The following is a 12,310-nucleotide window of genomic DNA, read 5'->3' as shown; positions in this document are numbered from 1 at the left end:
TTTCTTGGCTGGTCTTCACTTCACTGAGAGAGGCACGGCTGAGAACTTCTCCTGGTGTTCCTGTCAGTCCCTCCTGTTAACTTGTGCCAAGGCTGAGGCCTGGCTGACTCTGCTAGGTAGTGGCACTGCTGTTGAATCAGTTGCTATCCTGACTCCACTGGTATATCTGAGAAGTGTTTATAAGTAGATCAAGCTGCCGCTGCTGACCTGAGAACCCAACTGCTGATTTCCTGACAACACAGAAGGAAGTTGCAAAAAAAAAAAAAAAATCTAAACAGATCTACTTCCCTGGAATCCTTTCTTTTCCACTACCTCTGGTTGAAGGCTAGGAGAGAAGTTAAAGCATTTAAAAACCATCATTAAAAATAGACACTGAAAAATTAAAGTTACAGGAGTAGTCGTTCTAATAACTAGTAAAATAGACTTTCAACCAAAAGTAATCATAAGAGATGAGGAAGGATACTTTATATTCATCAGAGGAAAAAAATCCACCAAGATGACTTGTCAATTCTGAACATACATCCCCCAAACACAAGGCCAACCACATTTGCAAAGGAAACATGGCTAAAGCTTAAACTACACAGCAGACTCCACACATTAATTGTGGGAGAGTTCAACACCCTTCCCTAACCAATGGACAGGTTATCCAAACAAAATCTAAAAAGAGGAATAATGAAACTAACAGACTCTATGAATCAAATAGGCCTAAAGATATCTATAGAACATTTCACCTAAAGACAAAAGGATATACTTTCTTCTCAGTACCTCATGGAACATTCTCCATAACTGACCATACTACTGGGCATAATGCAAGCCCAAACAGATACAAGACGATTGAAATAAACCCTTGCATCTTATCAGATTACTGTGGATTAAACCTGGACTTCAATAACAATAGAAACAACAGAAAGCATACAACTCAGAGAAACTGAACAACTCTCCACTCTGTGTCCACTGGGTCAAAGAAGAAATAAAGGAAGATATTAAAGACTTTCTAGAATTCAGTGATAAAAGAGGCACAACATACCCAAACTTATGGGATACAATGAAAGCAGTGCTGAGGAAATTTTATAGTAGTAAGTGCCTTCATAAGGAAATTGGAGAGATCTCATTCTAGCATCTTAACATGACAGCTCTAGATCAAAAAGAAGCAAACACACCCAAGAGGAATAGACAGCAGGAAACAATCAAACTCAGGTCAGAAGTCAATAAATTATCAACAAAGAGAACAATAAAAAGAATCGACAAAACCAAGAGCTGGTTCTTTGAGAAAATCAACAAGATAGACAAACCTTTAACCAAAGTAACTAAAAGGCAGAGAGACAATATCCAGGTTAACAAAATCACAAATGAAAAGAGAGACATAACAACAGACAGCAGGGAAATCCAAAGAATCAGTAGGCTTTACTTCAAAAGCCTTACTCCACAAATTTGGAAAATCTAAATGACATGACAATTTTCTGGATAGACTCCACTTACCAAAGTTAAATCAAGATCAGGTAAACAATCTAAATAGTCCTATAATCTGCAAGGAAATAGAATTACTTACTAAAAGTCTCCAAACCAACAAAACAAAACAAAACCCACAAAAAACCAAATCAATCAATCAATCAATCAAACAAACAAACAAAAAACAGGGCTGGATGGTTTTAGCACAGAATCCTACCAAACTTTCAAAGAAGAGATAATACCAATACTCCTCAAATTATTCCACAAAATAGAAACAGAAGGAACATTGCCAAACTCATCTTATGAGGCCATAGTCACCTTGATACCTAAGCCACACAATCACTCAACAAAGAGAATTTCAGAGCAATTTCCCTTAGGAACATCGCTGCAAAAATACTCAATAAAATAATTGCAAATTGAATCAAAGAACACATCAAAAACATCATCCACCATAGACAAGTAGGCTTCATCCCAGGGATACAAGGGTGGTTCAATACACAAAAACCCATCAAAGTAATCCTCCATATAAACAAATTTAATTCAAAAATTTAATTATCATCTCATTAAATGTTGAAAAAGCTTTTGACAAAAATCCAATACCCCTTCATGTTTTGGAGAGATCAGGGATACAAGGCACATATCTAAACACAATGAGGGCGATGTACCACATGCCAATAGCCAACATCAAATTAAATGGAAAGAAACTTAAAGCATTTCCACTAAAATCAGGGACAAGAGAAGCTTGTCTACTCTCTCTGTATCTCTTCAATATACAATAGTACTCCAAGTTCTAGCCAGAGCAATAGGACAACCAACAGAGAGCAAGCCGACACAAACTGGGAAGGAAGAAGTTGTAGTATCACTATTCACAGATGATATGATAGTATAAATAAGCGACCCCCAAAACACTACCGGAGAACTCCTACAGCTGATAAACACCTTCAGCAAAGTGACTGGATACAAAATTAACTAAAAATAAAAAAGAATCAGTTGCCCTCCTTTATACAAGCAATAAGCAGGCTGAGAAAAAAAATTCAGGGAAACATCACCCTTCACAACAGCTACAAATACTGCAAAATATCTTGGTATAACTCTAACAAGCAAGAGAAGGACCTCTGTGATAAGAACTTCAAGTCTCTGAAGAAAGAAATTGAGGAAGATATTGGGAAGATCTCCCATGCTCATGGATCAGTAGGCTTAACATAATAGAAATGGACACCTTACCAAAAGCATTCTACAGAGTCATTGCACTTACCATCAAAATCCCGACACAAATCTTTACAAGACCTTGAAAGAACAACTCTCAGCTTCATATGGAAATACAAAAAAACCCCACCCAGGATAGCTAAAACAATCCTATAGAGGAAATGAGCTTCTGGAGGTACCCCCATTCCTGCCTCCAAGCTGTACTACAGAGGAATAATAATAAAAAGTGTAGGGTATTGGTATAGAAACAGAGAGGTTGACCAATAGAAATGAATCAAAGACCTAGAAATGAACCCACACACTTATGGATATTTGATTTTTGCCAAAGAAGCCAAAACCATGCAATGGAAAAAAAGAAAACATCTTCAACAAATGGTGCTGGTGGATTTCTGCATATAGAAGAAAGCCAAGAGATCCATATTTATCACCTTGCACACAACTCAAGTCCAAGTGGATCAAAGACCTCAATGTAAAACCAGACACACTAAGTCTAATAGAAGAGAAAGTGGGGAATAGCCTTGAACACATTGATACAGGAGATAACTTCCTGAAAAAGGAACAAAACACTAATAGCTAAGGCACTAACATCAACTATTAGTAAATGGGACCTCAGAAACTAAATGGCTTCTCTAAGGCAAAGGACACTGGACAATGTGGCAGGCTACAGACTGGGAAAAGATATTCACCAGCCTACCTTCAACAGATGGCTAATATCCAAATACATAAATAACTCAAAAAGTTAGATACAAACAAACCAAATGACCCATTAAAAACATCAGGTGCAGAGCTAAACAGAGAATTCTCAACAGAGGAATCTCTAATGGCCAAGACGTACCTAAAGAAATGTTCAACATCCTTAGTCATCAAGGAAACAATTAAAACAACTCTGAGGTTCCACCTTATATCCACCAGAATGACTAAGATAAAAAAAAAAAACCCTCAAGTGAAAGCACATGCTGGTGAAAATGTGGTGCAAGGGAAACACTCTTTCATTGTTGGTGGGAGTAGAAACTTGTACAACAAGTCTGGAAATTAATGTGGTTGTTTCTCAGAAAAGTTGGAAATAGTACTACCTCAAGAACCAGCTATAATTCTCCTGGGAATATAGCCAAAAGATGCCCCATTATACCACAAGGACACTTGCTCAACTCTGTTCATAGCAGCTTTACTCATAGTAATCAGAACCTGAAAACAGCATAGGTGTTCCTCAACCGAAGAATGGATAAAGAAAATATGGTTCATTTACACAATGGAGTCCTACTCAGCTATTAAAAGCAAGGACATCATGAACTTTGCAGACAAATGGATGGAACTAAAAAATATTCTGAGTGAGATAACCCAGACCCAGAAAGACATACATGATATGCACACTCACTGATGAGTGGATATTAGTTGTAAAGTACAGGATAATCATGTTTCAATCCATAGACCAAAGAAGCTAAGTAACTAGGAGGGCCCAAGGGAAGATTCTTGAATCTCACTCAGAAAGGGAATTTAAATAGTCATCGTTGGTGAATGCGGGGGGGGGGGGGAATGGGTGGGAGGGGGGATTGGAAAGGGAAGGGGGGACCAGATTAGGAAGAGTAGGGGATAGAGGGATGGAAATGGGAGGCAAGCAGGAGTGGAGGTGGTGCATAGAGGGCACATCTCTAGGATAAGCCAGAGATCTGGGATTGGAGAGGTTCTAGGGAGTCTATGAGGGTGAGTTCAGCTGAGACCCATAGCAATAGGGTGGAGTGGCCACCTCATATAGTCAGGCAGGACTCCCAGTGGAGGGATAAAGAAGACATCAAGCCATCCACAAAAGCCTTAACCCAAAATTTGTCCTTCCTACATGAAGTGCACGGGCAAAGATGGAGCAGAGACTGAAGGAATGACTGATCAATGACTGGCCCAACTTGAGACCTCTCCCAAGGGCAAGAATCAATCACTCCTGTGATAGAAACTTTAAGATACTGAAGACAGAAAGCGAAGGATATATCAGAAGATGGAAAGATCTCCTATGGTAATGAGTTGGTAGGATTAACACTATCAAAATGGCTGCCCTAACAAAAAGAATGTACGGATTCAGTGCAAGCCTTGTCAAAATTCTAACACAGTTCTTCAAAGATTTTGAGAGGAAAACATTTAGCTTTGTATGGAGACTCAAACCCAGGATGACGATAAGAACTGCTGGCAGCTTCACCATACCTGACAGGCTTGAGTATGTTAAGATCCATGATTTAAGGAATGTCCGTTTACAGAAGACGTGATAGACACAGTGACCTCCAAAAGCAGAAAGAAGGGGCAATTGAGTGGAAAAGCGACAGCTGAAGCATTAAAGACAATTCATCTGGATTCCTTAACACAGGAGTTACTAGCAGAGGGTCCAGAGAGATGGCTCAGTGGTAAAGAACATTGTCTGCTCTTCCAGAGGTCCTGGGTTCAATTTCCATTTCCCACATGATGGCTCAGAGCTCACAGCCTTCTGCTAACTCCAACTCTTTAGGCTCTGACTCACTCCCAACCTCTGAGGAAACCACATACATGTTTTACATTATTCATCCAGACAAAAGGCTCATACACACTTTTATCATATTAGGAGAAAAAAATTATAGGAGAATTAAAACTATGTTGAATTAGTTAAGATGCAGAACTTAAATAAAACAAGAATGAAATGTATTTTCAAATTTGAACAATCAAAAATTTAAAGTCAACAGTGCTAACTAGGTTATAGAAAAATTGGTTATTTCTGTTGTTACACTTATTTGTTTTTAGTTTATGCATAGGAGTATTTCCATGAAGGTAAGTACATGTACCACAGCTGTCTTTGGTGCCCTCAGAGGTCAGGAAGCAGACATGGGATTCCCTGGAACTGGAGTTATGGATTTTTGCAACCTATAACATGGGTGCTGGGAACTAAACTCAGGTCTTCTGCAAGAGCAACAAGTGTTCTACAGCAGTGAACCAACTTTACAGAGCCTTCAACAATATTTTAAAGGTAACTGAATATATATTTTAAGGCATAAGGTCGTTTCTACACATATAAAAACAGCCTAACTTTAGATGTAATATTGAATTATATACTGAAGGAATTACCTGTTTTCCGAGATCTGCTTTCAAATATTGTTAGGTTAGTGAGTGAATTGAATGGAAGCATGAAAGCAAAAGGCTTGCCGTGAGCGGTTTGTCTTAAAACACAGGTGTGGGACAAATGTGTGGCTGACTTTTCCTTCTCTTGGAAATGGTATTTAAAGGAAAACAGGTTATATTTCATATTCCTAACCACTAAAGGTCAGCGATGGTCTTTCTGTGGGCACAGAACAACAGTGGGTCTCCAGAAGCTCTATGGGAGAGAAGAGCAGGCAGGCTGGAAGCAGAGCTGGCAACATATTCAGCAGGACATGCAAAACCTTTGTAGAGTTGGTGACTAACTCTTGAGATACTGTGAGTGAATTACTGATTTACTGATCAAGTCAAAACTGGAGGCAGGAGCATTTTCCCTGACTAAAGGAAGTCAAAACTGCAACCTGAATATTTCATAACATTTTCAAGTAATCTAGGTGTGACCTCACTGTCTGTAAAGCCCTGCCCGACCCACTCAGCAACCTCACCTTCAGGACCCAGCCCAGCCCAGCCCAGCCCATATGTCCATATATAAGCCACAGTCCAGAGCTCCACACACTCATCTGTTCAGCTCTGCCCTGCCATTTCTAAACTTCTCATCTGCTGCTCCTCAGCTCACGGAACCATGTCTACCAAAACCACCATCAAGAGTCAAACTAGCCACCGTGGCTACAGTGCCAGCTCAGCCAGAGTGCCTGGGCTCAACCGCTCTGGCTTCAGCAGTGTGTCCGTGTGCCGCTCCCGGGGCAGCGGTGGCTCCAGTGCAATGTGTGGAGGAGCTGGCTTTGGCAGCAGGAGCCTCTATGGTGTGGGGAGCTCCAAGAGGATCTCCATCGGAGGGGGCAGCTGTGGCATTGGAGGAGGCTATGGCAGCCGATTTGGAGGAAGCTTCGGCATTGGAGGTGGAGCTGGTAGTGGCTTTGGCTTCGGTGGTGGAGTTGGCTTTGGTGGTGGCTATGGCGGAGCTGGCTTCCCGGTGTGCCCCCCTGGAGGCATCCAAGAGGTCACCATCAACCAGAACCTCCTCACCCCTCTGAACGTGCAAATCGACCCCACCATCCAGCGGGTCAGGACTGAGGAGAGGGAGCAGATCAAGACCCTCAACAACAAGTTTGCCTCCTTCATCGACAAGGTGAGACATGGTCCTCCCTAGAGCAGCCTGTGTGTCTACAGGGAATGCTGAACAAAGGTGGAGGGAAGAGGCTTCAGTCTCAGCTCTGATACTGCCTGTGTTGCTAGTTGATGCTCTGTCCTGGTTTGTGTTCCTCTTCAGTTAGACTGGCATCTGGAAATCAGGGTCAGCGTTCCTCTCCTCCAGAGGTTGCCCTATAAGGGTGTCTAATCACAATGGACTGAGATGACCTAAGAACTCAGACAACAGAGGACTGTAGTGACATGGAAGTCTATATCTATATATAGTGCAGTTGAGAGGCATGCCAGTCTAAGCTGCAGCACACTTCATCAAGCCATGGCTAACCTGCCAGTGCCCTACATGAGTTCTCTGCCCTCCTTAGAGAGGTGGCATTGGGTGCTTCAGTCTGGACTGTTTCCCTCAGACCCAGGGTCAGGGTCTAACTACACTGAATGAGTTTAGTCAGACAGCCTGAGAAGGTACACACACTAGTGAAGGGGTCATAGGATGAAACCGGAATTTCTCCCCCTCATACTTGCCCCCCACCCCCCACCCCCCACACACAGGTCCGGTTCCTGGAGCAGCAGAACAAGGTCCTGGACACCAAGTGGGCCCTGCTGCAAGAGCAGGGCACCAAGACCGTGAGGCAGAACCTGGAGCCTATGTTTGAGCAGTACATCAGCAACCTCCGCAGACAGCTGGACAGCATCATTGGAGAGAGGGGTCGCCTGGACTCAGAGCTGAGGAACATGCAGGACACAGTGGAGGACTACAAGAGCAAGTGAGTTACAAAGAAGGGAGAATCCAGTCTCCGGACTTTATAAAAATGGAAGCCCAAATTTAAACAAGGGCTCCATGATGTAAGAAAGCTTGGTCACAGGGATGAAAATGACAACTTATTTTCAAAGAGCAAAAGCCGAGGACCAAGGAGGGTCCAGGTTTATAGGACATTAAGGGATAGAAAAGGAATGAATTAGTTAATAAAAATAATCTTCTAGACATATTTGGGCATGTAATATTCATAGAATATGGGGCAGAGTCACAGGCTGCCATTGGTGGCATCATCTCTTTGGCTCCATTGTGGTATGCCTTTCCTCTCATAGATATGAAGATGAAATCAACAAGCGTACAAAAGCAGAGAATGAATTTGTAACCGTGAAAAAGGTGAGCTGACTAATCATGGAGATGGGTTTCTCTGCTGAATGGCATAAATGGTCTTGCCTGTCCAGTCCATTCCAGAGAAATCGTGGTGGTGGAGACAGATGTGAATGCTCTGGGCTGGAGAGTTAACCTGACTCCCTGTTGTTCATGGATTTCTCAGGATGTAGATGCTGCCTACATGACCAAGGTTGAACTGCAAGCCAAGGCAGATAGTCTTGCAGACGAGATCAACTTCCTGAGAGTTATTTATGAGGCAGTAAGTCCCCCAGTTCTCTCCTCTCTCTTTCTCCTTCCTACTCCCTTTATATTCTCCTGTACAAAGTTTTGGGAGTCTCTGTGATCCAACACAGACAGAGATATTGTGGCAATTTCTGTTCTCCAGGAACTGTCTCAGATGCAAACTCACATCTCAGACACATCTGTGGTCCTCTCCATGGACAACAACCGTAGCCTGGACCTGGACAGCATCATCGCTGAGGTCAAGGCCCAGTATGAGGACATTGCTCAGAGAAGTCGGGCTGAAGCTGAGTCCTGGTACCAGACTAAAGTGAGTATTGGGGTGGAGGCTGATGGGGATGCCTGGGGCCCACCCTGAACTCCATGAGTCTCTGAGTTCAGTATTGGAGGCCCACTAAAAGAAATAGGGATGTTGTCCCAGAAAATGCACTGTGCACATGTACCATAGAATAATGTTTTATTCGAAGAGCAAAAGAACACAGAGGTAGATGCAAAGTTGCCATAAATGGGGTCCATGCTCTTTGCTTGAGATGTACTCTGAACAATGATCCTCTTGAGAAACTAGAGAACATTTTCACTTCCTGAGGGAATTATGGAGTCTGTGGTCTCCTAAAGCTTCTCTTGAGGAAAAGCCAGCACATCCATGGAAGTGTGTGCCACTTAGAGGTGGGTTTGCTTCTGCATGTAACAACTCACATAGATGTCCTCTCTTTGATTGGCCTTCAGTATGAGGAGCTGCAGGTCACAGCTGGCAGACATGGGGACGACCTGCGCAACACCAAGCAGGAGATTGCTGAGATCAACCGCATGATCCAGAGGCTGAGATCTGAGATCGACCACGTTAAGAAGCAGGTGGGGTAGACAGAGAAATGCGTGGGTTGCAGGTTGTGTTTCCTGTCCTCTAACTCTTGCTCACCAGAAACCATGGTCTGGGGCTCAGCCTCTGCAGAGATGCACACTCCACGATTATTTTTGTTGCTCTCTCTGCCCAGTGTGCCAACCTGCAAGCTGCTATTGCTGATGCTGAGCAACGTGGGGAGATGGCCCTGAAGGATGCCAGGGGCAAGCTGGAAGGGCTGGAGGATGCCCTGCAGAAGGCCAAACAGGAAATGGCCAGGCTGCTGAAGGAGTACCAGGAACTCATGAATGTCAAGCTGGCCCTGGATGTGGAAATTGCCACCTACAGGAAGCTGCTGGAAGGAGAGGAGTGCAGGTGGGTAACTATATCCTCCAACCCCTGAGGACAACTCCTTGGTGCCAGCACTGAGCACAAGATGAGGGAGCAGTGGCTGTGCCCATCATGGTCACTTCAAGATACTCCTTGGCAAGGCATTCTCTGTTAACTTTCTCCTGTTGGAGGGTTCCCATGGAGACTGAAGAGATGCATCCTTAGTTCTCACTTTCTGCTTTCCTCTCTCAGGTTGAATGGTGAAGGTGTTGGACCAGTCAACATCTGTAAGTACTGTGTTTGACAGCCTCCGTTTCTCCTACCCTTGTAACTGTGTCATCTGGTCATAGTGTGCTCATCATGTCCTCTTCCCTCCTTCACAGCTGTGGTGCAGTCCACCGTGTCCAGCGGCTATGGCAGTGCCGGGGGTGCCAGCAGCAGCTTAGGCCTGGGTGGAAGCAGCAGCTACTCCTATGGCAGCAGCCATGGCCTTGGAGGTGGCTTCAGTGCTGGCAGTGGCAGAGCCATCGGAGGTGGCCTCAGCTCTTCTGGTGGCCTCAGCTCTTCCACCATCAAATACACCACCAGCGCCTCCTCCAGCAGGAAGAGCTACAGGCACTGAAATCCCAACTACCAGAGCTTGTTGCAGACCCCAGATACCCTGGCTGCAGTGCCCTGTGTACGGGGTCGTGTTTTCACTGAACCTCCACCTCTGCTGTCTGCTTCTGTCTGAGGAGGCTGTGTCCTCTCGCTTCTCTTTTTGTCTGCTTGGGATCTCACTGCTCACTTTTTGAGCCATCCTCTGAGCTCACATCACGATTCACACACATTTGGTGCTTCATGCTGTATTTGGGTTTCCAGGCTCCTCCCTCCCTACCTCTGTCTCTGAGTTGCCTGGTAAAGTGTGTGTCAGTCCTCTTCATTCTAGAAATGATTGTCTGGGTCTTACTAAAGAAATGAACAACTCCCTTCTAGTTTCCAATGGCCTGGGAAACCCCATTTTTCAACCTCATAAACCTTCCTGTCAGTACTTGTGACAACACAGTCATTAGTCCTGTGCTCACATGATGCCATCTCTGCTCTTTGTTTCCTTGTAATTGCTAAATAAAGCAGATTTATAAAAAGTAACTTTTTCTATATGCATTTTTTGTTACTAATTGTGTTATATAGAACGCCTGTGGCCTTGCTAAACAAGGTATCATTACTGCTCCCTCTCCCAGCTGTGTATGCCTTCATTTGGTAGTATTCTGTAGTTCAAATTTAACTTCACATTTTTATTTTATTTGTATACCTTTCAAAATTAAACAGAATTTCATTACTTCAGTTTCCTCCCATCTAACCCTCCCAGTTGCCGTCACTCAAAACTCTTACCAGCTCCTTCACTCTCAAATCATAGTCTTTTGGAGGAACCTATATTTCCATCATTTTCATATAAATAATTTTAGTTAATCAGTTTCCCATGTGTTTCTCCCCCTTTCTTAGTTATAGTCAACAAATCTCAGTTCAGTGTTCCTTCCCGTATGAGTTTATCTTCCTGTCAGTATGAACAGAAATCTGCAGCCTGTTAATATCCACTACATGCTAACAACCCTTATTAAGAATTAGTGGTGAGGCTCCTCTGATGTAATCGTGAGCAGATCACAGTGTTTGCCCAAAGCATTCAGGTGTAGAAACATTATTGGACAGGTATAACCAGAGCTTTTTTTTTTTTTTTCAAGAGAATAAGGTATTTGTTTTAGACTTACAAGACCAAGAAAGTTGCCTGCGAACCAGCCACAATAGTGTGAACATTCCCTCCTTCTGACCAGAAATTGCATTTCTTGAGAAGTGACATGAAGGAACAGCAGAAACACAACAAGGTGTTCAAGCTCCACCATGCATCCCTTCTATAGCACCTACAACTGGAAAGTACTGGAGACACTCAAGCTGGTCAAATTAAAGAACTCAAGACTCATTCAAAGCCTGCAATATGCATTTTTCAAATCAGAAAGGCATCAGGGGAATATTGCCTTCGTTCTCATTCCCTTAGCCTCCCCCATCATGGATAGTCACATTGCCTTCGTTCTCATTCCCTTAGCCCCCCCACCATGGATAGTCACATTGCCTTCGTTCTCATTCCCTTAGACCCCACCATGGATAGTCACATTGCCTTTGTTCTCATTCCCTTAGTCCCCCACCATGGATAGTCACATTTCCTTTGTTCTCATTCCCTTAGTCCCCCACCATGGATACTCACATTGCCTTTGTTCTCATTCCCTTAGTCCCCCACCATGGATAGTCACATTGCCTTCATTCTCATTCCCTTAGCCCCCACCATGGATAGTCACATTGCCTTTGTTCTCATTCCCTTAGTCCCCCTCCATGGATAGTCACATTGCCTTTGTACTCATTCCCTTAGCCACCACCCCCTCCATGGATAGTCACATTGCCTTCATTCTCATTCCCTTAGTCCCCCACCATGGATAGTCACATTGCCTTCATTCTCATTCCCTTAGTCCCCCACCATGGATAGTCACATTGCCTTCATTCTCATTCCCTTAGCCCCCACCATGGATAGTCACATTGCCATCGTTCTCATTCCCTTAGCCCCCACCATGGATAGTCACATTGCCTTCGTTCTCATTCCCTTAGCCCCCACCATGGATAGTCACATTGCCTTTGTTCTCATTCCCTTAGCCACCGCCCCCTCCATGGATAGTCACATTGCCTTCATTCTCATTCCCTTAGTCCCCCTCCATGGATAGTCACATTGCCTTCGTTCTCATTCCCTTAGCCCCCACCATGGATAGTCACATTGCCTTCGTTCTCATTCCCTTAGCCCCCCACCATGGATAGTCACATTGCCTTCGTTC

General features: G+C 43.8%; 1 protein-coding gene across 1 annotated transcript; it reads left to right on the top strand.

Annotated features, from left to right (window-relative positions):
- Positions 1 to 6,315: 6,315 nt before the first annotated feature.
- On the top strand, positions 6,316 to 10,586 carry Krt6b (keratin 6B). The gene is made up of 9 exons (NM_010669.3): positions 6,316 to 6,892; positions 7,459 to 7,673; positions 7,996 to 8,056; positions 8,214 to 8,309; positions 8,436 to 8,600; positions 9,017 to 9,142; positions 9,283 to 9,503; positions 9,711 to 9,745; positions 9,842 to 10,586. The coding sequence occupies exons 1-9, from the start codon at positions 6,386 to 6,388 to the stop codon at positions 10,078 to 10,080; spliced, it is 1,665 nt and encodes a 554-aa protein (NP_034799.2). The 5' UTR covers positions 6,316 to 6,385; the 3' UTR covers positions 10,081 to 10,586.
- Positions 10,587 to 12,310: the final 1,724 nt, after the last annotated feature.

This window comes from Mus musculus, chromosome 15, assembly GCF_000001635.26.
Source record: "Mus musculus strain C57BL/6J chromosome 15, GRCm38.p6 C57BL/6J".
Classification (NCBI taxonomy): domain Eukaryota; kingdom Metazoa; phylum Chordata; class Mammalia; order Rodentia; family Muridae; genus Mus; species Mus musculus.
This window is presented reverse-complemented; position numbering and strand designations above follow the sequence as displayed.

What these genes read in the sequence shown, in the direction of transcription:
- Krt6b (NM_010669.3), top strand. Translation starts at nt 6,386, where the DNA reads ATGTCTACCAAAACCACCATCAAGAGTCAAACTAGCCACCGTGGCTAC. An exon ending in AATTTGTAACCGTGAAAAAG is followed by an intron (nt 8,057 to 8,213) that starts GTGAGCTGACTA and finishes TGGATTTCTCAG; the next exon opens with GATGTAGATGCTGCCTACAT. An exon ending in CTGGAAGGAGAGGAGTGCAG is followed by an intron (nt 9,504 to 9,710) that starts GTGGGTAACTAT and finishes TTCCTCTCTCAG; the next exon opens with GTTGAATGGTGAAGGTGTTG.